A 25152-nucleotide genomic window follows, 5' to 3' on the forward strand; every position below is an offset into this window, starting at 1 on the left:
GTTAACCATCCAGTTATTTTGCCAAATAACAGTTATCACCAAACTTAGTCTGTTTTAAATATGTCAAAACATGCAAATCAATGAGTCACAAACCCCATCTGTCCTGTACTACAATACTTGCCCTTGAAATAGCACCTTCCTATCTGACAGGGTTCCTGACATCTTATCAACAATCTACCCTCCATCATGGGTAGAATCTTGCTATGTTCAAGGACAATCTTTTGGAAATTCAAATACAAAATGATCTAAAATGTCCTTTCAGCATTTTGTTCTTATAAAAGAACCAACTCATCATGATAGTTTTCTTCCCTCTCTGAAATTATTATTAATTACCACATTGCAGGAATACAGTTTTAATTTTAACACAAACTTTTACTCTCCTCTGTAACAATTTAAACAATCTAAATTTTATATTCTATAATGTCATTAACCACTGTTTTCTCGAATAAAAATTATCTGAAAGGACTCATAATTTATATCATTTAATAACTCTAATAGAAACAGTATAGGTCAATAGGACAGCATGCACCCAAAATATCTCATTTTCTTTGAAACAGCAGTGAAGAGGTTAACTCATAGCTGCATTTAGGCGCGTTTTATTTGACCCTTGTTAAAAAGATTTATCTTTCAATTATTAAACTATTTTTTCCCAAGTGACAGGAAGTAAAATGTTAATCACCTACTAGTAAAAAATAGGTTACTTGAGATTAAAAGTAGTTTTTGTTTAAGAAAAGTTTGGAATGTAAAATAGGGCAGTGAGTTAAAAATCTGATTTAATCCTTGAAACTACCAGAAGGGTAGTTTCTAAAGGGGGGGGGGGGGATTAATTTTGAGATAAACATCACATCACCGATTTCTTACATTCACACGTATTTGTATTTCAAGGGTTCTGAACAACTAAATACCGATCCCTGGCCCCCTACTTTAAAGATATAAATGATGGTGATTTTTTTCCTGTCTTCCTGGGTACTCCAAGAGAAATATTTAAGGTGGGGAGCAAACCAAGAGCATTCTTCCAAAGAACACGACCTTTTCTCTGTTTCTCAGGTTGCTCTTCTCAGTCCAGCCAGAAATCCCAGACAAGTTTATTTACACACACACACCCGCACACCGCACACGCACACACGCACCCCCGCGCGCAGAGGGAGAGCGGCGGAAACGCCCTCTCTCCATCCCTTCCAAACAATTATCTCCCAGAGCAAAAGAAAATAATCAACAGCCCAGTGCGCCGGGCGGGCTGAGGCGGGGAGGGAGGGCGGGCGGCAGGCGAGCAGGGAAACGTGGCTCCTGTGCTGAGCAGAGGATTTGTGAAAAGGAGCGCCGGCCCGCGTGCGCCTCTTGTTCCCCGTGTAATGTGCAGCCAATCATCAGTAGGTGTCCACGTCCCTGCGTCCTCCTCACCTCGGCGCCAGCCGCCCCCCCGCGCCCCCGCCCCCAGCCTCCACACCTCCTCCCTCGCCTTTCTCTCCCGCTCCCCTCCCCCAGCCACCGCACACACGCACACACACAAACAGAGAGGGAAGGGGGGAGGGTGAGAAAGAGAGAGAGAGGAGAGAGAGAGGGGAGAGAGTCCCCGGCTCCCTCCCTCCCTCGCACACAGCGACTGGAGACGGACGGAGAGCAACGCGCTGGGAGAGGAGAGACCACCGACAGCAGCCCCGCGCTCTCACACATACACTCACACTCGGCTCTTTCCTCCCCCCACCTCCTCCTCCTTCCACCCCCACCACTAACACCATCTCCTCCTCCTTCTCTCTGCAACGAGAAAAAAAAAAGCCATTTACAGGTATTTTTTTTTGATCCGCATATTTATTTCTCCCCCTCCCCAACAGTTTGTTTACAAGTATTAAAGTTGTGATTGGGAGCTGCCAAGACACATCTGGATTTGTGTTTCTTTGTGTTAGGGGGTGATGTGCAACTAATTAAAGGCAGACTAGCAGCGTCTGCAAATTCTAAGGCTCCCCAAATAAAAAGAGACTGGTAAGTGATTGTTCTTTCTCTTCCGCTGGCTTTTTTTTTCTCTTAAATGTTTGCTGTCCGTTTGGGATTGTGAAAGTAGATTATTCATGCTGGACTCCTGCAATGAAAACCGTGGCTGTATTAATTTATTAATTAATCTGCACCCGCCCCTCCTCCTGAATGTTAAATATGACCTTTGATCTCTATGTCTCTGGTAGACCAGACAGACAATATTAGGCATGTACAGTCACATTGTTGAAAGGGAAAACAGGCGCGTGAACTATGGATGTCTAATTTAGCTTTGCTGTGGAACTATAGTTATTTGTGTGTGTTTCATTTTGTTTTTTAATAAAATCCAAACAATAGCTGTGGCCTAGGTACCCTTTTCATGCTCCAGAGATGCATTGATTAAACAATAATGACCTGGCTACTGGGCACAATCATTTTCTCTAGTTTCTGGTGGCATTGAACCTGGAGGTAGGAAGCTGGGGAGGTGATGGCAGTCAGGAAAGCCAGGAAACCTTCTGTCTGGAAACATCACTCCAAGACTCTGGCAAAAGGGGACATGAAATTATTTCTTTCTTTGGAATAAGGTCAGAAGACTCAGATGTTTGAAATGTTTCCCTCCACTCAGTGTGACGATATCTAATGCATGGTTGGCATAACTAGTTTTTACTGAGTAGCAGTTATTATGGTCTTGCAGTTACAATGTGATTCGCAGAAACTGAAGCTGTATGCATATTCTTGCTGTGTCTTTCCCCACCCCCTTCCTAGCATCAAGAATATTTAGCCAGGAGCATTTTGGGGGCACCCTTTGTATTGCCTTCAGACCTCAGAAGGGAGCAGTTTTCCCTAATGTGAAACCACAGAGGTGGTTCCTGAGTGATTAGGGACTTGCTGTGATTGAAAGATGCCTGCCAGCTTCTAATCCAGCCTGGGGTGAGGTTCCTTATCTTGATTTACTTTGCCTAATAGGGATTTGTTTACATAAACCCCTCTTTTTAGGGCACCTCATCAGTAGGTCTTGAAGTTTTTATACTTGGAGTTGGGGCATAAATGGTTCATTAATCTAATTATAAGTATAATTACTATAATTGATATGCATTTTGAACTCTGAATATTTGAGACTGCGACCACTGGGCCCTCATTTAGAATTCCCTGAACCCTACATTCTAGACCCATCTGTGGGCTTCAAAAAGATGTCATAAAAATATTTTCTGGCAAAAAAAAATTCTGAAACAAAGAAACTGGGTTTTTTTAGGTGAATATACACGTTGTCTTTGCTTCCCTTCTTAAAAGGTGATATTGTACTTCTCCCTCTGTTATAAACAACTAACATACCTCTTCCTAAAGCATAATAATGGCCTGTAAGCAAAGAGACAAATGCAAATATTCAGTTAACATTAAACTTTCCTCTTAAAAATAGCAAAAGAGAAAAAATTCATTTTAATGGTCTATTTCTCCGAGTTTAACATCACCACGAGGAAAAAAAAATCCCTTTTTTACTCAATGTAAAAATCAGTGATTGTGAGAGACCGAGAGAGAGAGAGAGAGAGAGAGAGAGAGAGAAAGTCCCATGCTTTCTGTTCCTCTTGTCTGAGGAAGGACAGCAATCTCCATTAGGACTGATTGGGAATATTCTCACAGAGGCTGCAGGCACTTGGTTTAAACCCTGTGACACTGTATTTTTTTTTTTTTAATTTATCCAGTCTATCTTTCTTTTCTTCCTTTCTTTTAAACAAGTAGAACACCACCGTGTTACCCCCACCACCAAGCCCCACCACCAAATGGCTTGTACAATTGAGACCTGTCCTTGGTCCATTGAATTAAGACCCTAACAGAGCCAGCTGTGCTGGGATTCAAACTAATGACCGCAGACACAGAAGGACACTGTGGCAGCTGGTAGTTCTTTTTTCCCTGCCTCTTTAGTTCAGATTGTATGTGGGCAGTCTCTCAGCTCTCAGTTGTATTGTGTTTGCTTACAGTTTATACTCGGATGTATTGTAGACTTTCTCAGTACTTCATTTGCTAATTTCCTGTTCATTTTCCTCATAGGGCCATTGCTGCTTTCCACTTTACAGCATTTGCATGCCCAGGCAGCACTTGTTCACACATTTCATAATGTTTAAATGCCCTCTGCTTATAGGTAGTATCGCCCTCCCACCCCTGATTTGCATGTCTTTAGCACTCCAATTGCCCTTTTCCCTCGGCATTTGTCACCCCGGTCTTCCCTCTTTCCCGGGGTACCCTGGCTATTAATACATTTTCTCAGGAGGGTTATAAGAATAGGGGGGAGGAGCTGTGGTTTCTGTGGGGAGGCGGGGAGGGGGGAGGGAGGGAGCAGGGGTTGGGAGCGCTGTGGTGGTGGTGGTGGGGGGGACGAGATGTGAATGGGGAGGGGGGGTGTCACATCTTGATGATTGTTATGCAAACGACCTGACCGAAGAATGTGGGAGCTGTCGGTGTCTGCGGTGGGCTAGCGAGGGAGGCTGTTTATTTATTTTTAATCTTTTTCCTCGTGCAGCTGGTTGGAATGACTCTCTTTATTTTAGTTGAAACAGTTGGAGGATAATGCAAAGGAAGACGCTGCCTGGGAATTCGCCGTCTGTGGAAATGCGCCCCAGAGAGGAATAAAGCAGCCCTCACCTTGCTGTCCCCACCCGGACCCACTTTCCCCTCCCGCCTCGGCCCCCGCCCCGACTCCACCATCACCCCCTTCCCGCCCCCCCACCTCTCCCCCTTTCCCACCCCGGTGTCGGACCAGGCGGTCCCCACTTCCACCCTGCACCCCTTCTTCCCCCCCTGCACCATGAACACCAATGTCTGCGTGGAGCCCGGGCCGAGCCCGGAGGCCCCGGGCTTGCCCAAGGAGAGCCACCTGCCCGAGGGGGCCCTGAACAGCCTTGTGGATTACAACTCGGAGATGGAGCGCTACCGCTCCTTCGCCACCTCCTTCTACAAGACCAACGGGGGCGCCTTCCCGCAGGCGGCCAAGATCGCGCGCATCACCACCCCCATCTTCCCCAGCAGCGCCGCCGCCGCCGCGGCCGCCGCGCGCATCGGCATGTCCCCCTGGAACTGTGACAACGCGGCCACCGCCGCCGCCGCCACCGCCATGCTCTGGGGCAGCGGCGGGGGCGGGGGCGGCGGCGGCGGGGGCGGGGGTGGGGGCGGCGGGGGCGGCAGGAAATCCTCCTCCGCCGCCGCCTCCTCCTCCGCCTCCTCCTCGGCGATCCTCCCCGCGGCCGCCGGCGGCGGCGGTGGCGGCGGCGGCGGTGGCGGCGGCGGCGGCGGTGGTGGCGGCGGCGGCGGCGGCGGCGGCAGCAGGACCAGCATGCACCACCGAAACGACTCCCAGCGGCTGGGGAAAGCTGGCTGCCCGCCAGAGCCGTCGTTGCAAATGGCAAATACTAATTTCCTCTCCACCTTATCCCCTGAACACTGCAGACCTTTGGCGGGGGAATGCATGAACAAGCTCAAATGCGGCGCTGCTGAAGCAGAGATAATGAATCTCCCCGAGCGCGTGGGGACTTTTTCCGCTATCCCGGCTTTAGGGGGCATCTCATTACCTCCAGGGGTCATCGTCATGACAGCCCTTCACTCCCCCGCAGCAGCCTCAGCAGCCGTCACAGACAGTGCGTTTCAAATTGCCAATCTGGCAGACTGCCCGCAGAATCATTCCTCCTCCTCCTCGTCCTCCTCAGGGGGAGCTGGCGGAGCCAACCCGGCCAAGAAGAAGAGGAAAAGGTGTGGAGTCTGCGTGCCCTGCAAGAGGCTCATCAACTGTGGCGTCTGCAGCAGTTGCAGGAACCGCAAAACGGGACACCAGATCTGCAAATTTAGAAAATGTGAAGAGCTAAAGAAAAAACCTGGCACTTCGCTAGAGGTCAGAGGAGATGATTTCTTGTTTCCCAGTCTCCCCCCTTCCCTCCTCACGCCCCTCTCTTCTCCCCCTCTTCAGGGCCTCTGGTCTGGCTTCAGGATGCAGTGCCCCCTTGCCGAAGCCTCTCTCAGGTGTAAGACCCAGTTGTAGGTGGCTGGTGGCCTCTGCGCGCGCACACACACCCCACCCGCCCCTGCCGCACTTCTTGGGGGAACCGCCCTCCTCACAGGGATGGTGCCCGTCCTGTTCATCTGGGGGGAGAAGTCTTGCAATTGGTTTGCAGAACCAGAAGTTTCACATTCAGTGTGGTCAGTCCTTTCCCTTGACGGTTTGGAATGTCCCCTCCTCCTCATTGAAAAAAAAAGGGGGGGGGGCATTCTGCCCTAAGGGCTGGACACATCACATCCTATATACGTTTACTAGCTGAGAGAGGCTGATTGGTGGCCCAATCGTAGCAGCAAGGACACAGTTTGTGGCACATAAGCCTTATTCTCTCATTTAAAAAAAAAAAAAAAAAAAAAAAAGAAAGGAAAAGAAAAAAAAAAAAAAAACCTCAAACTAAAATACTGAAACCAAAACAAGAGAAAAAAAAGAAAAAACCCAGAGAGCATTAATCATTGAAGCTGCAATACCTGAATTCCAAAGGGGAATTTCCACCCCCTTCGAGAATAGTTTTTCTTTTCGACATGACACAATGTTTCTGTTTCTTATTTCCTGCGGTTTTTTTTTTTTTTTTTGAGAAAGCAGAAATCCTGTAGAAAGCTGATGACCACCTGCAGTTTTCAAGATGTGACACAGAATAAAGGGAGGCAATCATTTAATTTTTTGAGGCAAATCATGGTGATTTTGTTTAAAAATTAATTTACCTCGTTTCAAAAATGAATAATTCCTGTAACAGTTACAACAAAATTCCCCCTCCCCCCTTCATTTGACAAAGTAACGATTCTGTGGTTGCAAAATTGTTCATCTCACCAAGCAGTTTTGGTAGATTCCTCATATAGTCACTATTAGTTTCTTTTTTCCCATATGTCCTTAAAATGCATTGTACAGATGATCACTAAAGGAATCGTTAAATTAGGCTTTGGATTATGTTAAATACAGAGGTTGATGTGTTTGAAATTTCATTTGATATCCTTGTCAGAGAAAAGGGGGCAAAAATCACTAGTAAAGGGGTTTGGTGGTATTAAAGTGAAGAAATGTGGACAAGTAATTAGAGTGAGTCCACTGATAAGCTTTTCAGAGTAGATGGATAGATGCTCATATTTACATGGACAGTAGGTGGTGGATTTAGCATTTGGAAAGATTCTGTGGGCTGGATTGCAGGGCCAGAGTGGCTCCCAAAAGTTTTCCTCAGAGAGGTGCCTGGACTTTTTTTTACATTGTGAATGCTTCATAGAAGAATTTTCTCTGTGAAGAACTGCAAAGTTGTCTCTAAAAGGATATAGCAAAAGATTTAAAGAATTTTGTTGTAGGTTTGAACACAAAGAAGATACTTTTTTTTTTTTTTTACGTTTATTAGTACAACTCAACGCACTTTGGGATTCCAAAATAATCAGAACTATATTGGTATCATTATTGATTATGACCAGTTCTATCAAACTATTTCTCTTCTTCCTCTTTAGAAGAGAAGGCATCTCTTTGTTGAAAGTTTAACTTTTCTGCAAGGTGGTTGATTCCATTTCCTTTGAGCAAAGATAATAGCAAATCTAAAACAGATCTATGCATCCTCTTAGGTGGAAAATTAGCTTTTGGATTCTCTTTCCTGGATCAATTTAGTGTAGTCTATCCGAACTTCTAAGGTCCATGAAAAATTAAAATTTCACTCATACTGACATTTCCTGTATTAACCCCTTAGGTCCCAAGTTTTCAATTCTGCAAAAATTTCAATTCATCATATTTATTTCAAAGTTATCATACATGGTAGATTTGTTGCTCATTTTTAGTTGTCCTATATATTGGCTGATGGGACAGAACGGGTTAATGCCCATTTGGTAAGGATTTTGTTTTCCCTCTTGAAATGTTGTATCTACAGTTAAAGATTTGGTGTCATTTAGAGGCCTCATCTTTAGCTGGATGCTTCACACTGCCGGCATCACAATTTAGGATATGTCATGAATAAGATCACGGAATAATTCTGGTTATTTAATAAATAATCAATCCAGAACAGCTTAAAATAACTACAAATAGATGCCATGTAGAAGATGCTGCCTTTTTTAATGAGAGAGACAGAAAGAGAGAGAGCGAGAACACACACTCATCTGCTGGATCACTCTCCCAAATGCCCCCAACAGCTGAGGCTGGTCAGGTCTTCTGTGTGGGTGGGTGGTAGGACCCAAGTACTTGAGCCATTACCACTGCCGCTCAGGGTTTGCACTGGCAAAAAACTGGAGTCAGGAGCTAGAGCCAGATACAGAACCCAGACACTGGTGTAGGACACAGGCATCTTAATCGCTAGGCAAACGCCTACCCTATTTTCTTTATATGCTTTTATACTCATGAATGAGTCCAAATAGATTTCATAAATTTCCAATTTCCCCCCTTATTTGTTTTCCACTGCTGTTGTGATGTTTAAATTCCATAGGCATTTCAATTACAAAATTCATTTGAATTTTTTTTTTTTTGTTCTTCGTAAAAATTTCTGTGTGCAAGTTTTGTTGATCTTCTGAGGTGGGGTGTGAATAGGAAAGGAAGCAAATTTTCTCCTTTTGTGGAACTGTCAAGATGTTCTCAATACAGATCTCTCCCTATCAGAGCATGGGTTGTGTTTCAAGGCTAAGTTTATTAGCGGAATGCTGTTTGGCAGAGTTTTTCAAAATTGCTTAAGATTATATTTAGGTCATTAAAAAAGACAATGGCAGCTTGACTCCTTGAAACCTATGTGAAAACACCAGTTGTGGCTGTAGGAAGCCAGCTGGACGTGTGTCAGACTGATAAGTAGTACATGCCTGAACCAAAGCTGGACTCCTTGGGTGTGGGTCAGTGAAAAGCACCCCTGCTGACCTGGCTTCCATCCTGATTGGGCCCATCATCATTTGAGGGAGTGTTTTATAGAGTGGATGTACTCCTGGCAGAGGGCAGTGATTTGGGGACTCATTATGGGCTTGTGGGTTTCAGGTGTAAACTCAGTAGATCATATTTGTTGGCTTTAAATTATGGACATCAATTAACATCTGGATGACAATTACAACTTACATTCTAATTTATCACTTTAAACCTTCCGTGCCCTTTATCTTCCTCACTTGTTCTCCTCCCTCTAGGCTGGAGGCATAATCAGATATTTTCAGGGTGAATAAATTGAATTTAAGACAGACTCACATGAATATGTTGGGATTCTTGCCTGCATTTTTTAAAAGTTTCCCCTCTAGCATTCCTTTTAAAACCACTTTAGTTATCTCTATGATTGTTTCTGCTTAGTCTCACTTTAAGAGCATCTTCATACTCTAGAAATATGTTTATAAAATCACCCCTTGATGATAAGCAATGTGATAATGCACACAAATTATTTAGGCTTTTTTTTTCTGTAATATTGTGCACCATATACTTGCATATGCCACTGTTCATTTAGTCAATTATTGTATTTAAAATAACTACTAAATATTCCAAGCAGTATTTATCAATGCTTTATGACAGAATTTATTCTAAAAACTTGTATTGTCAATGATCAATAATAATTTCCTTGATACTTTGATAAATATAATAGAGGAGATCCTTTTGATAAGTTATGTAATAACACTGTGTCTCTCGCAAAGGTAATTCTTTGGCTCTTATATTCACAGAAGTTATGTTTCTGATTCTAAGACCTAACTTTTAAAAACATCCCCATCTGATATGGCTCAAGGGATAAAGTTGTCTCGTGGGCAACCCTGGCCTCTTAGTTCCTGAACATTGTTCAGGTGACATGATTGATCTCTGAGGGACCGCATTAGAGACCACACAGATCTGGTTTCTCTCCCATTAGTTGATTTATGGAATTGCATTAGTAAGCAGTGCCTCAGGGGGATTCCCAGCCCCCCACTCAGCCCTCTGCTGCAGGTTTCACACTGCCACCACCCAGGCTTCGCAGAAGTTGGTGGAGGCACTAGGATGAGGCATGTTACAGGGAAGAAACTGAGAAAATGGAAAAATGAGAGGAAAAGATGATTCCAGTTTTTCCTTGTTTTGCTCTTCTCTTTGAAAAATTTATCTGCTGAATGTTCAGATCAACACTCATTTTTCTACAACTCAGGTTGAGCTTCTAACAGATTGGGTGGAAAACATCCAGATACTGCCCCAAACTAGATAACTTGATTTAGAAGACTGTATTAGGGCAGAAGGGCCATGTTTCACACATACATGGTTAAGTTCTAAGAGCCCCAGCCAAACAAATGTCGTTGTAAAATTCTGGGCTCAGCACCGTCTTCAACTTGCATAGAAATGAGTAAGTTCACTGGTACCCTACACATAAAATAAGTATGTTATTCAAACCCACAGACTGTACAATTAAATCATGAAATCAGTCAATAACCGAACATGATGAAGTTTGGCAATTTTTTTAAAAAGCATTTACAAATAAAATATAAGTGGATCATATCTTACAATGAAGCAGTCATCAGCTTCTCACTTTATATCACAGTTTGAAAATAGATATAGAATTTTCAGAATTAAATTATTGTAGAAAATATAAATTTCGAGTTTAATCCAAGAATGCTAATAAAAAATTAGCTATAAAAGGGGAAGGAGAACATTTTCAATCAAATAAAAAAGCTATATTAACGTTAGACTAAAACATAGAAGTAATGTGAGAAAGAGACTTTGAAATTTATAAATGATAAGAAAAAAGCTCAGAAAGTTTAACTTTGAAACCAAGGCATTAATCTGTAACACAAGTGCAGTGAGGTTCTATTTCTATCACTAAATTAAATACAAAGGAGTTAACTGTTTTTATAGATTTCAAAACATTATACAAGTTTACCTGTTAAATAATAATACAATGCTGTTATTACTGTATTTTATTACTATTAATAATTATTTTTAATGATTCCTAAATGAAAATATCTTCATCTATCCAAACATCATGTAAATTTTCAGAAATCTTTTAAATGTTAATTAGGGATAATAAAATGAGACAATTAAATTCCATTTGTAAATAAGATTTATAGTTTGTTTGAAAGTCAACAATCATCAATCAAAAATCAAGTAAATAATCCTGAAAGCTCATATGAACAAACTTTAGACGTCAGCTCAGATAAAAATATTTGTATAGTTTAAGAAACGAAATAGTATCTAGTGATTAAGGTAATAAACGTTCATTGATTTTTAATTTTTTTCATTAGTTTATTACTGGAACATTGTTGGAATGTTCTTTATTAATACAAAACTAAACACTGAACGATTTGAATGCTTGCTTGGAATGGGTTGAAAGTGTGTTTTTAAGTCACCTAAAGCTGATGCTCCTAGAATTTGTTACTCAACCCTCATTGGTCAGGTTGCCTGACTGTGTAGTTCCCTTTTACCAGAAAACAGGGCACTTTAATTTTGCTTTGGAAAGCTTAACAAAATATGCTAAAAAATAAATTATTGCACTTGCCATACAGACATATTTGTTAAAATAACAGGCTAAATTCAAGATTTATTCAAAGGTGCATGTGAATACACAAATCAGAGAAATGACTGCTACTCTTTTAGTCTGCCTTATGTTCCTAGATGAGTTTTATAAGAGCAAAAAATAAAACAAAAATACACGTGAAAGTCTGCAATATTTATTAGTGTGATTTTGAGTCACTGATTACAATGTCAGGTGCTTTTGACTAGGAAACTATAACACCGTATAGGTTTATAAAAACTTGTTTCCAAGAAAGTATTTTTGTCATCACTACGAATTTTGATAATTTTGTACATTCATAATTTTGTTCCTTCATGTACTTCACGGTTTCTGGCCATTATACTTTTCCATCCGACATATGCTGCTATCCTTCGGAGGTTCAAAATACTGGGGGAGGGGCACAGGAGTGCCTTTATCCTTGAGTCATATCTTGTTCCATCACATGCAAACACCTGTCCTAAAATTGAATTATTCTGCTGGGTAATCAAAAAAACCTCCCTCCATTCAGCATCATGTGTTTTCTGTTGTTTATTGAGTTATGTTGCACCATACTTCAGATGCGACAGCCATTTAATAATGTTGAAGACTTAGCTCTGCAGGGGCTAAAAGTATCCCAGCAGGCTTGTTAACTTCTACTTGAAAACATTATGAGAAATATTTTTTCCTTTGAAACTTGTGAGCTTTCTCTTAATTTGTTTTAACAGCATCAGAATCCATAGCTAGGTATGTGATCAAGCCTGCTGAAATTTTGTTTTTCTATTTCTTAATACTTAAGCTATTTAATGTCACATTATGTATCTTGCTAAATAGTGACAAAGCAATTACTTTAAAAAAAACTTATGTTCATGATGTATTGCATTAACTGATGTAAGATTGAATACAAATTTACATTCAGGAAATAAGCTACTCAGTCTCCTGGATTATCATTTTTTAAATTAAAAATTATAGTTGGACCATGGGACCACATAGTTAGATAAGAGATTGTTGAAACTGTCAATAGTATGAAGTGACTTATCAGTTGAAACATAATTTCTCTGGGCTTTATTTCTTCATAAATAAGATGGAAATGCCATCAGTATGCTTCACAACACTTTAATATTAGATGTAGATTAATTTTTTTGAAAATTGAAAGATGCTGTGTAATTTCTCATTTCTGTTTTAAATTTATCAATGAAAAGTAGACAACTATGTATAGATAATTCAACATACCAATGGGATATTTATAGTTTTCAGAAATTAAAAGCCGAGTGGACTATTTTGTGTAGTGTGATTTCTGAATACTTATTTTGGTCATAGTTTGGCAGAGATCTGGCTTAAGTTCACTTGACAAAGAGATAAACCTGATAAACAAGTTTCCTTGTTCCTATCCCTGTGTTGTCAAATGCCTGAGGAAACTGAGCAAATTACCCGGTGGAGTGAGTCAATGGAGTGAGCCAATTTAGATCATTTAGTTCTTTTCTTCCTTCCTGACCACAGGCCTACCACTGCCATTAATTTCTATGTCTTTTAATAGGTGTCGAAGTGTGTGCGTTTGTTTCACATTACTAACTTTCATATGGCTGCCATTTTCTTTTTTTTAACAGACAGAGAAAGTTAGTCTAAATATGAGTTCGTTCAAGAGAACCTTTGTAAGAAGTGGTTAAATGTTTTTCATGAATTCTAGTTGGAGAATATATTTTTAAAATATTGTGAATTGAACACATTTAATAAGTGTTGGGACATTGGATAAAGATATATTTGCGTAGATAGGAAAGAAAAGACACAAATACCCATTTTGAGATAATAAGTAAAGTGATGATGCCAAGACTCCTTTTACCATATCAATAAAAAGAGAGTATTGGTGAAATGAAGATAGTTATCAATCAGTGCTAGTAAAACTGGTGTTTTTCTTAGAAAAAATAGTGATAACCCCTAAAAGATGTTGAGTAATAACAAGAAAGATAAAAAAAGAAAAAAAAAAGATTAAAACAAAGGAAAAATGAATATTCAAGCCAGGAGGCAGTACACATCTAGAGTGTAGGATATGGATGGCTGGTTTCCTTCAGCTGCTATAGAAATTTTACAGTGCATGGAGAAATGTAAAGAGAAGGAAGATAATTTTGTCATGACTTGACCCAGTACATTTTGTTTGAGAGTCAGACCTGAGGCTTATGTGGAGTGGAGTGGCAAATAAATTAGAGCTAAGGAAAGCAGATAGTGACATAGCTGATGTTGTTATTTTTACTCATGCCTTTGAAAGATTTAGTAGAATAATCCCAAAGTGTGACTGAAAGAGAATACTTCTAAGATGGTTGGAAAATGGGATACCATTTGTGTCTCTTCTGCATTTAAATTCCATATTTTAGGGGACATTCCTGAATAAAATATAGTGTTGAAAAATGGGAAAACTGTACTGAAAGTACTGCTTCTTGCTCAGAAATTGAAAAAAAAATTTAAAAACCCACCAAACCACAACTGGATGATTAATGATATCATCCAAAGGGAAAGATCAAGTTGGATGAGAAGAAAAAGGGAATTATGTTTACAGAGCAGGAAGAGTCATGGGCATTTCTGTGTATTTCAGCAAAACCAGCAAATTCCAGAGGAGATATATTTTCTCAAAAACTTTACAGAGGGAAGAGAGATGAAATAAATTTTTCAAAAGTGAGAAGACCATACAAGTTTGATTGTGTGGAAATGGTGTTGATTAGTGATAGTCAATCTGTGCTAGAAAAAGTGAATGTTGGGAGATGACTTCTCTATTGGAAATGGCCTTTTCAATAGTTTATATGAGATAAGTGGTACTTTTATTGTAGCTAATAATAAGGAAAAAAAGATAAAATCTCAGTTTTACGTAGATGGCTGAGAAATGAAGATGAGGACTCTTCTCTTAAATAGTAAATAATTTATGTGCTCCATTTTCAGCCCATGAAAAAAAATGATGATCTTGGCTTGTTTACTACTCTCCCTCCCCCAATTTATTGGCTTTTCTCTGTAAAGCTACTGTATGTAAGTTAAATTCATTATGAAGTGAAGTGGTTTTGGGTTTTCCTCATATGATTCTCTTTACATAATGTGATTTTTCATTTTGTGGAGCTGTGTTAAATTTGTGAGGTGTTAAATGTATTTTTCCAAGCTGCAGGTGATAGGATGGACTTCAGTAGTCCATGAAACAAATGTGTTGGTTTACCACCAGGATTTTTAGAAAGTAGAATAGAATAGAAGGGAAGAGAAAATATGAGTGCATCTCATGTAGTAGCAGTTAGTGCTGTTAATCTTCTGTTCAGTATTTGTGTTTACTTAATTACATATCTATCCACATACAGGGCTGCTCTGTGAAATATAGCTCTTGGTTGCAAATCCAAAAATTTTGAAAACCACTGCTGTAGCAACAGCAATGACAATATTGGACAAGTCTGTAGTGAGGAAAGAATGATTTTTGAACATTGTTATGATAAAGAGTAAAATTTAAATGTGTTTCTGTAAGGTCTGTCTTTACTTCGTCTAGACAGGTGTGCATGTGGACACACACACACACACACAACACAAACATCAGTGCTGTATATTAATGAATACATGGTATATTGGTTAAAAAATGGTAAACTCTTGATATATTCAATTCAGTTTAGTAAACCTTTAGGTAGGAACTGTTACCTTCTAAGACTTGTTGTAAGTTCTATGGACACCTACATATACATGCATACACGTACACACATATATGCACACACTCATACAGGCATCCTGGCTTAAGCAGTTTTCTTTCTACTTAACTATCTTTTTTTGAACGCCCATGTCATTTTCTAACTCCAGGTCTTAGTCTTTTGTTCAAGCTACTTGTTTTCCCTATTTCTATTTTTCATTCTCAGTCCAGAAAAGAGACACATTTAAAATGACATGATTGAAACTTTAGAAACTCTGGAAACAATCCCACACCTGTTAAAAAGCCTTCCTTGATTCATCCTTGGTGAAATTCTCCAGAGCTACATAAGCAACACAGACCCGTGATCTGCACCTTGCCACTTCATGTCGCTTAGTAGTGCATATTAAGTTTTCTGTTTTATTTCAATACCTATTGTGCAGACTACTGGAAACATTTTTTTCACTTGAATAAAAGAAAATGTTATATTGGAAATGTCAAGGGAGATAAGAAAAGAAAGAAGGAAAAAGGAACGAAGAAGGAGAACAGGAATCTTGGGCAGGCTCCTCTCTTTTTACAGACTTGGGGAAAATCAGAAAGGAGCACCTTGGCAAAAGGACTTGTCATGCTCAAGATCATCAAGTGTGGCTTGAAGTTTGTAGTAATAGTTGGGAGCTCAGAATTTAATGGAGAGAGGTCCTGGATCTGGGTATAGGCCCACTAGAAACACTCAGTGTTATTTATTTTCATTTACCATGATGGAAAAACTAGCTTCAAGAACATATCCTTTTTATTAAATTTCTCCTTAAGTAAAATTCTCAGGTCTGCAGTTAGAAACATAGAAAGGCCAAGATGTAAATACGAATACTAAAAATTAATGATGGTGTTTAGGAAGAGAGAGGCCTTCCAGTATTTATAGATAACTTTGGAAATATTACTGTAAATTTTAAGTGATTATAAGGAGAATTTTCCAGAAAATGCAAAGTTACACAAATACATTAGACTCCAGAACAATAGTGATCAAAAGAATATTCATTACTATATCTTTGAAACCCATTTGTCTGGAAAAAAATTAGGCTGATAACTTACTTTGCAAGTGTTAACTATCTGCATGAGACTAGTATCAAGTGCACAAAGATGAAGCAGTTGATACTGACAGAAGATGAGAAAGTCCATGAAAATGTCCTGAAGAGAAATTAGACACTCAGTGAGGATATAGTCTAGCATGAGAAACGCTGGTGTCATGACAGTGGAGAATGTTGTTTAGTTGATGTCTTCTCAGTGAGAGTAGCTGAGGCAAAATGTAACTGTCAAGAGCTAAGAAGCGCTTAAATACATGCCAAAAATTAATGTAACTATATATTTTGATTTTATTACTTAAAAATAAAGAATGTAAAATTTGACAGTAAGTCCAAGTCAGAATGATTGTGAATTTGAGCTTTTGGTGTGATGGAATTGTAGTTTTTAAGAGAGAAAGGAGGACTCTAAAAGCTACATATTACTCTTGGAAGTATAGTTTTAACCAAGTACATTATTTTGATGATAGTGGCTGATTGCTTAACATGTTTGGAATTAATATTCTCTAAACCCTGCATGGTAGTTTATGGATGGGAGACAGTAATTGGATATTTATCATAAGACATTGTTTAAAAAATGAAGCTTAGCGATTATATCCAAAATGTTACTCAATTTTGAAAGAAAAATTTCTATTAAATTTATTTAATAGAATTCTTATACAAGAATTCTTAAATTTTCAGATCTATAATAATCAGAGTGGTGCCATAATTTGAATTGCATAGAGATGTTAGGTGTCACAATTGCATTTTATTTTAATATAATTAGGGACTGTCCCAATCATAGCTTTGGTAGGTTAATCATTAAATATCAATAGTTTGTAAGTGACCTTTCATTTTGATAAATTTTATATGAACTGTTCTTCTCAATACAAGGATGATAGAGTTGATTCAGTATAGTAACTGCTTTAGAATTAACAAAAATTTTCACAAATTGTTGAGCACATTGCTTGCAAAGACTTTGTTGGTTGTTTTGCAATAAATAATCATATATCATCACATTGAAAGGTACCATATTCACTAGGAATTACTAGAGTGACTTCAAAGGGAGATTGAATTATTGAACTTTAATGCACAGATATTCACATATGTATACAAACATATTTTCAAATTCTGTAACCATATATGTTTATGTGAATTACATACATACAAATGTAATATAAATACATGAATGCATATGGATAAAATAATATTTCCTTCTTGATACTATAGTATTGGTTTATTAGCCTATTTTTGCTTGTTAATTAGTTTATATATTTATTTTCATTTTTTTGATCTGAAAAGCAAGGGCACAGAAGAGAGACAGAAAGAGAGAGAAAGAGAGATTGAGATCTTCAATTTACTGGGTCAACCCCAGATATATGCAGCAGCCAGGGCTGGGCTGACCAGGCCAAAGCCAGGAGTCTGGAACTCAGTCTGGACCTCTCACATGGGTGGCAGAGAGCCAAATACTTGAGCCTCCATCTGCTGCCTCCCATGGTATGCATTAGCAGGAAACTGATGAGAAGCTGAGGAGCAAGGGCTCAAAGCGGGCACTATGAGATGGAACGTGGGTGGCCTAAGCAGTGACCTAACCACTGAATTGAATAACTGCCCTATTTTTGCTTTTTTCATCTCAATTTTACTTTTAATTTCCTTTTACACACTCTCTCACCTGTAAAGTTAAAAATAGGATATAAAATCATTTTGGAAAACTTCTTACATTTGTGAAGCATTGAAAAATTTTCCTCTTTCTGCTAACCATAATACCATCATTATAGTTTATTTTTTATGTCCAGACTATTTTAATCACTAACATCCATTTCTACTATAATAAATTTACATGTTACAAATATGTGGTTTGAGGCATTTTACCAAGTTTAATTGAAATATAATTTTACATGACACTCCTCAAGAGATGTTTGTGAATAAAGTCATTTCAATAGATATAAGGACCAAAAGTGGATGCCATTTTGTGTCATTACTCGACCAGTGTGAATCATCATGTTAATCTGTCCTTTCTTTTCCTACTAACTTACTTCCACGCTGTCCACACACACTCTCCCTTGTATAGTTGTTTTCCTGACTGATTCTTTACAACATAATAGAGAAACTCCATCTTTCCAACTAAAGAAGTTAGCTGGGCTTACATTAGAAAGCCACGCTATCACATTCTCACTTTGTGCTGTAACAGAGGTGGAGGTGAGGGGATGGTGGCAGCACAGGAGGGGAGGCAGAGCAAAGATCTTGTCCTCAAGGCAGGAGCTGCAGCCAACAGAGAATCAATAGTAATGAAAAGGCCATCTCTCATTCTTTGCCATTAATCAGAAAAATACTGGCCACAGGTGTCAACTAGGAAACCAAAGAAAGGGAATGCTTCTTATAATCATATTTAAGGCTTCCACAGAATTGAGTCATAAAAATCATCCAGTTATTTATTTGGTGTTTCCCTCCTTCAGAATAGGGGTCTGGGGTTGCAGTTAGTGGTAATATTGAGGTGGTTTTAGGCTTTTATCTGGATAATGGCCATAATAAGGTGTGATTATACCAAAGACATAAAATTATGTGATAAATGAATCTGAATTATGAGAAAAAATAATCTGGTATATGTCACCTTCAAGGGTACCTCAAAAAGTTTGTGGAAAAATGGAATATGAATTCATTTTGGTGCAGATTTTTTTTTGAAATCCATTCATAGCTTTTCTTTTTTTTTTAACTTTTATTTAATGAATATAAATTTCCAAAGTACAGCTTATGGATTACAATGGCTTCCCCCCCCATAACTTCCCTCCCACCCACAACCCTCCCCTTTCCTGCTCCCTCTCCCCTTCCATTCACATCAAGATTCATTTTCAATTCTCTTTATATACAGAAGATCAATTTAGCATATATTAAGTAAAGATTTCAACAGTTTGCACCCACATAGAAACACAAAGTGAAAAATACTGTTTGAGTACTAGTTATAGCATTAAATCACAATGTACAGCACATTAAGGACAGAGATCCTACATGAAGAGTATGTGCACAGTGACTCCTGTTGTTGACTTAACAAATTGACACTCTTGTTTATGGCATCAGGAATCACCCTAGGCTCTTGTCATGAGTTGCCAAGGCTATAGAAGCCTTTTGAGTTCACCGCCTCTGATCATATTTAGACAAGGTTGTAGTCAGAGTGGAAGTTCTCTCCTCCCTTCAGAGAAAGGTACCTCCTTCTTTGATGGCCTGTTCTTTCCATGGTGATCTCACTCGCGGAGATCTTTCATTTAGTGGTTTTTTTTTTTTTTTTGCCAGGGTGTCTTGGCTTTCCATGCCTGAAATACTCTCATGGGCATTTCAGCCGGATCTGCATGCCTTAAGGGATGATTCTGAGGCCAGAGTGCTGCATAGCTTTTCATAATATGCAATTACTGGGTACTATGAAAAAACATTTGGCTCCTCAAATTATTTTTGCACTACAGTAAATTAATACATTTAATTCTATTTTTGCACAAAATTTTTAAGTACCATTGATATGAACCAGATCTACAACTGGACAGAAGAAAGAAGTATATGAAGTGTAATTTTAAAAAGTGCAAACCGGATGGCGCCGCGGCTCACTTGGTTAATTCCCTGCCTGTGGCACCGGCACCCCGGTTTCTAGTCCTGGTTGGGGCACCGGATTCTGTCCCAGTTGCTCCTCTTCCAGTCCAGCTCTCTGCTGTGACCTGGGAAGGCAGTGGAGGATGGCCCAAGTGCTTGGGCCCTGCACCTGCATGGGAGACCAGGAGGAAGCACCTGGCTCCTGGCTTTGGATCAGCACAGTGCGCCAACCATAGTGCACTGGCTGTAGCAGTCATTTGGGGGATGAACCAATGGAAAATGAAGACCTTTCTCTCTGTCTCTCTCTCTCCCAGTGTCTAACTCTGCCTGTCAAAAAGAAAAGTGCAAACCATATGCACTTACATTAAGCCACATATTTTAAAACTAATTAGCATTATTAATATAAAGTCTAATAAATTATTGCATTTCATTTATTGTAAGTTGTCAGTTCTCACATACTTACCAACCTGTGCTACACCAGTGATTACTTTCTTTTAAGGTTTATTTTTTATTTATTTGAAAGTCAGAGTTATGAGAGAGAGAGAGAGAGAGAGCGAGCAAGTGGGAGAAAGACTGACTCCATTTACTGGTTCAATCCCCAAATGGCCGCAATGGCTAGGGAAGGGCCAGGCAGAAGTCAGGATCTGAAACTCCATCCATGTCTCCCAGGTGGGTGGCAAGGACCTGAATAATTGGGCCATCTTCTGATGCTTTTCCAGGCTCTTTAGCAAGAAGCTGGATCAGAAGTGGAGCAGCCAGCAATCAAACTAGCATTCATTTGGGGTTTCTGGTGTTACTGGCAGCAGCTTAACCCACTATGCCACACCACCAGCTCCATATCAGTGCTTTCTAATTATTCTATTATAGTTACTAGGCAGTGATCTTCATAATATATTATTTCAAAATAGGATATAGAAAATATTCCTGCTAAAAAATTGAGAGGAGATACCTTACCAGATATTATTTTATATCATAATTATGAACTATTCAAATATTTATATTAACATGTAATACTTTTCTTTAATGTTTGTGTTCACATTCACAGAATCATGCATGCAATACAATATCCCATTTCCCCAAGTAGGTTTTACATTCTTTCTCTAGAATCTAGATTATTCGATGTTTTAGCATTCTTTCTGAATCAAATCGAAAAATGTAAATTTCAGCGTCAGAAATATTTTTTCATTTACTCATCCTAAAAATCTCAGTATTTTCAAGTTTCTTATGAAGCCAAAAATATGTATGATTGAGTGACTAAAGGCAAAATGTAGGGAATATTATTACATTTTGTCCTATTTATTTATACACTTTTTGTTTCTTGCTTCAGAAATGGAAGTTATCCATTAAGGTCTTCAAACTACAGTGTTAGAGGTAGACTCAAATACAGTCCGGGTTTCCAGTTTCAAGATCTTAGATGCGCAGGATTCTAGGAAACTTGCAGTGTGATTCTTCACAGTGAAAATGGTATTTCAAAAAGTTTTACCAAGGAAACTGTACTGAATAACTCCAGCTGGAAATTGCTTTGATTTTGGTTGTAAAAAAAGCATACTTCACAATCTTAGATAGAAATCTGTAAATGATTTAATAACTTGCATTTTTTAATAATGAGTGGGAAAATAAGAAATTAATTTTATACAGGAATAAAAATATTCTAAAACACTGACTTCCACTTGGAAATCATTGTATTAGAGTCATCCTGTCTCACAGCAGAATTCTGAAGGGTTGGTTAGTAACTGGAAGGTTTGGATTAGAAATGTGTGAGTAAATTATGTAAAGATGCATTTAACCTTAGTTATAGGAATTTTTAGTGTCATAATCATTATCTTAAAGTTTTATGCATTATGAAGTATAATTTTAGCATCAAAGGTTATTTTTAATTTGCTCTTGAAATCTCAGTCTAGCTTTGTTAAAAGCTGAATATTTTTAAGTATAGTGTAGTGCACACTGCTGCATTTTGTAAGCTTTATCTCCCTAAGAATGGCTAATTCACATGTCCTTATATGAACAGATTTACATGCCTCATTTCCAGATTTTAGGAGCTGAATTTCTATTAGACTTGACATATTTCCAAGAAGAATATGTAGATGCATCCTCGACCTGAAGATTGTACAGTCCGCATGACTACTGAAGCTGGTGCCAAAACAGAGAAACATGCCCAGGTTCTTAAAGTGGCAGCTTTTGGGATTCCTAATTATTTTCAGTTGATTAATTCTTTCTTCATGCTCGTTCAATGAAAACCAAACTCAAATATATTTCTATCAGAGACATCAATAATTTTTTAATTTACTTTTTTTTAAGAAAAAAATAAATGTAAAATGTACTTGGCTTTGATTGTTCATTCTTCTATTTAGGGAAGTTCCCTTGCTTTTAAAAGTTATTTAGGGGAAAAGCAGAAAACTTTCCTTGAAGCTTGAAGGTCATTGTGTATCTGTGTGTGAAGGGATGAATTCAGTGGAGCACATGTTTTACAGCACTGGAGAAAAGAGAATGGGACTACAGGTTTCTCCAGGTCTCCTGGGAGCAAGGCTGCTGTTTGTCAGTGTCTGCACCTGCATGAGCACTGAAGGCTGCCTTACACAATGCTGATCAGCTCAACCAGATTCTTTACCTCCCCGCCCCCTTCTCTTCCAGTGGAATCTGGCTTTCATGCCTTTCAGGACAAGAATCCTTTGCCATCAACACTGAGATCCAGAAAGTCACATTAATCTCAACAAGAGTGTTGATTCCCCAACTGGGACTTAGAATTTATATATCCAAAGGTGTCTGGTCAGAGTCCTTAATCCCTGGTGCTGGTGTGCTGAACTCTTACCCCACTTAAAATAGAAGTCCTCTTACAAGATGACCCTCAGTTTACAAAATTAAGGAAGATTCGTTTCCGAATTAGTACAGACTTAATCAGAAAGCTATAATTTAACCCAGTATTTTCCCTATTAAAACAATGTTGCTTTACCCAGTTTAACCAAAAGTGAATTTCCAATGAATCTACTGAAAATTTCACAGGCGGTTGGATATACGTGTTCTAAAGAATTTTGTTACTTTTTATATTCTGAAATAATATAGACCTGTTAGAGAAACCTTTACTGAAAATTTCTGGTGAATGCCTTATTTATTTGTTTTATTTAATAAACCAGTGGTTTTCCTAATTTTCCTACATATTTTACTCTAATCGATTTACCAACTAATCATTTATAGGTTTTATGATCCCAAGAATTTGAATATAAAGAAGAAATAATTTTTAAAAGATGGGTTCTTGCTTATTTTTTCACTTCCTCTACAATAAATTGTCCATATCTTTGTATCTAGAGATACAGGTTGGTCTACAATATTGTATGCACAGTAATATCACAAAATAGTATCTCAGTGCTGTTTTGTGAACAGATGATGTTAGTACAGAAAACCTGTACCAGGAGGATTGCTCATGTACTTGGGTCCCTGCTACCCCCATGAGATATCAGTTTGGAATTCTAGGTTCCTGCCTTCAGCTGGTTCCAGCCCAAGCTGTTGTGGGAGTGAATAAATATATAGAAGAACTCTCTTTTCATGCCTGTCTCTGTCTCTATGCTTTTCATATAAATAAAAATAAATTAATAAAAATTTTAAGAAAAGAAAAGCTGTGCTCTGCTTTTCTTCTGTTTACATTAGTGCTAACACACCTTGGGAAGCCATCAGCTTTTTCCTCATCGCAATGATCCTTCATTCTACGTAGCATTATCTAGGCTTGCCTTTTCTAAATCTTTCAAATAAAATTGAGTACTGTAAAACAGTACAGGAGGAGCAAAAAGTTGGAAAAGAGATTTAAATGTGTACCTAAGATGCGTTGAGGATTTCATTTCATTTTAAAAATGTACTTCATGTACTTTTTCTGTTTTCATAAACATGTTTATCAAGATACAATATTACATAAGTGTATATTTATAATCTTGTTTCCAGTTGGCATCTGAGAGTAAGTTGGCAGCTCTGTGTCATACATATACACATAAATGTGAATATATGGATATATATGCACATGTTTGTTTTTCATATGTATATATGTAACCATAGATCTATAATTGCATAGATATGCTTGGATCTAACTTATCTCGTTAAAATGACTACATTTATATAAGTTTGCATACTTATATAAAATTTGTTCTTAATTGGCATAAGTCAGCAAGTTAGCATCTGGTGCAAACTTTTAAGTTTTCATTTACTCTGTGTGTGTATGTAAAACATGACTATTAGAATGGGTATGTCTTGTTTCTTATTACTTCATTTAGTTATTTTAATAAGAACTAAATAATCAGTAATCAGTATATGTAGTAATTATGTTTATCATTGAGAAGTTAGTGTTAGAAAATAGTAAAAGGGTTTTCTTCACTAACATTATCAAATAGTGGGGATCCAGGTATGTATGGTGGGCTGAAAAGGAAAATACCAATTAAACCATAAGGGGTAAGGAGTTAAAAAATAGTATCAGTACTACATTTATTAGAAGAGTGGAATTGTGATTTTAGAAAATACTTTTACAAGTTATATGTATGTAGTTATATATATGTATATATATATATGCACACACCAAAGAAGATAAAGAAGAAAAGAAAGATACAAACTTAGATAAGTTATAGTATATCATTTATTTGTTCTAAATGTGCTCATATTGAAATTTATTGTGTTGGTTGTGAAGACAGTTTTCAAAAATTCTTTTTAATAGTGAAAGGTAGGTTTGCTTTCCAAAATACTTATTTTATTTACTTAAATTTCTAATTAACATATTATTAAATTAATATACTTATTTTAAATGATATTACGGTAGGATAATGTGGACCAAGTAAATGAGGTATAAATAAATAAAAGCTAGTTTCAATTATTATTTATAGTAGAATTTTTCCTGTATTTTCTGAAATACAAAATTCAAGTGCTATTAACATTGTTTTAAGAAGTATTTATAAGAATTGTGTGTGGGGATGTGTTTGTGTTTGTGTGTGTGTGTATGTTTTTGTATATATACTCAATATTCTGGCAATATTCATTTTTGTACAAGGGGGTATACTTATTTATCCTTACCAGCCATTTTATAATTTATGTATCTTGTTGGACTGGTTTAAGGAATAAAGTCAACACTCTTTCTTTTACACCTATAGGAAAATTTATTCTTAGCTTGTTTTATGAGCTTGTTTTATGTGATTGCTTTGTGTGAACCATCAGAATATATGCAATAGAACAAATGAAGCATGTTACAGAAGGACCTGGCATGATGAGTTACTGTAACTGTCACACACAGAGGAAAATTCAAGCTTATCTACCATTTATCTAACAGAAACTTCATAGTCACATTAAGTTTTTTTTTTTTGACAGGCAGAGTGGACAGTGAGAGAGAGAGACAGAGAGAGAAAGGTCTTCCTTTGCCGTTGGTTCACCCTCCAATGGCCGCCGCTGCAGCCGGCGCACCGCGCTGATCCTGGCAGGAGCCAGGAGCCAGGTGCTTTTCCTGGTCTCCCATGGG

The 25152-nt window shown here is 38.2% G+C and overlaps 1 protein-coding gene and 1 long non-coding RNA gene across 3 annotated transcripts in view; one reads left to right on the forward strand and one right to left on the reverse strand.

Moving 5' to 3' along the window:
• The first annotated feature begins 1401 nt into the window (after positions 1-1401).
• Positions 1402-25152, forward strand: part of CXXC4 (CXXC finger protein 4) — a 30031-nt gene continuing 6280 nt past the window's right edge. Inside the window, exons 1-3 of one of the 2 annotated variants that reach the window (XM_051820140.2) lie at positions 1402-1786; positions 1905-1980; positions 4512-5845. In XM_051820140.2, the coding sequence (XP_051676100.1) occupies positions 4769-5845 (1077 nt within the window). In that variant the 5' untranslated portion in view covers positions 1402-1786; positions 1905-1980; positions 4512-4768. The remainder of the gene's footprint in view (positions 1787-1904; positions 1981-4511; positions 5846-25152) is intronic. The other variant, XM_002717203.5, reaches the window with a different exon arrangement.
• On the reverse strand, positions 1790-5663 carry LOC138843385 (uncharacterized). Its single transcript, XR_011378047.1, has 2 exons — positions 5529-5663; positions 1790-2077 (listed from the first exon to the last, which is right to left on the reverse strand). It is a non-coding gene; the product is annotated as an uncharacterized lncRNA (long non-coding RNA).

The sequence above is a fragment of the Oryctolagus cuniculus genome, chromosome 8 (assembly GCF_964237555.1).
Source record: "Oryctolagus cuniculus chromosome 8, mOryCun1.1, whole genome shotgun sequence".
NCBI classification, from domain to species: domain Eukaryota; kingdom Metazoa; phylum Chordata; class Mammalia; order Lagomorpha; family Leporidae; genus Oryctolagus; species Oryctolagus cuniculus.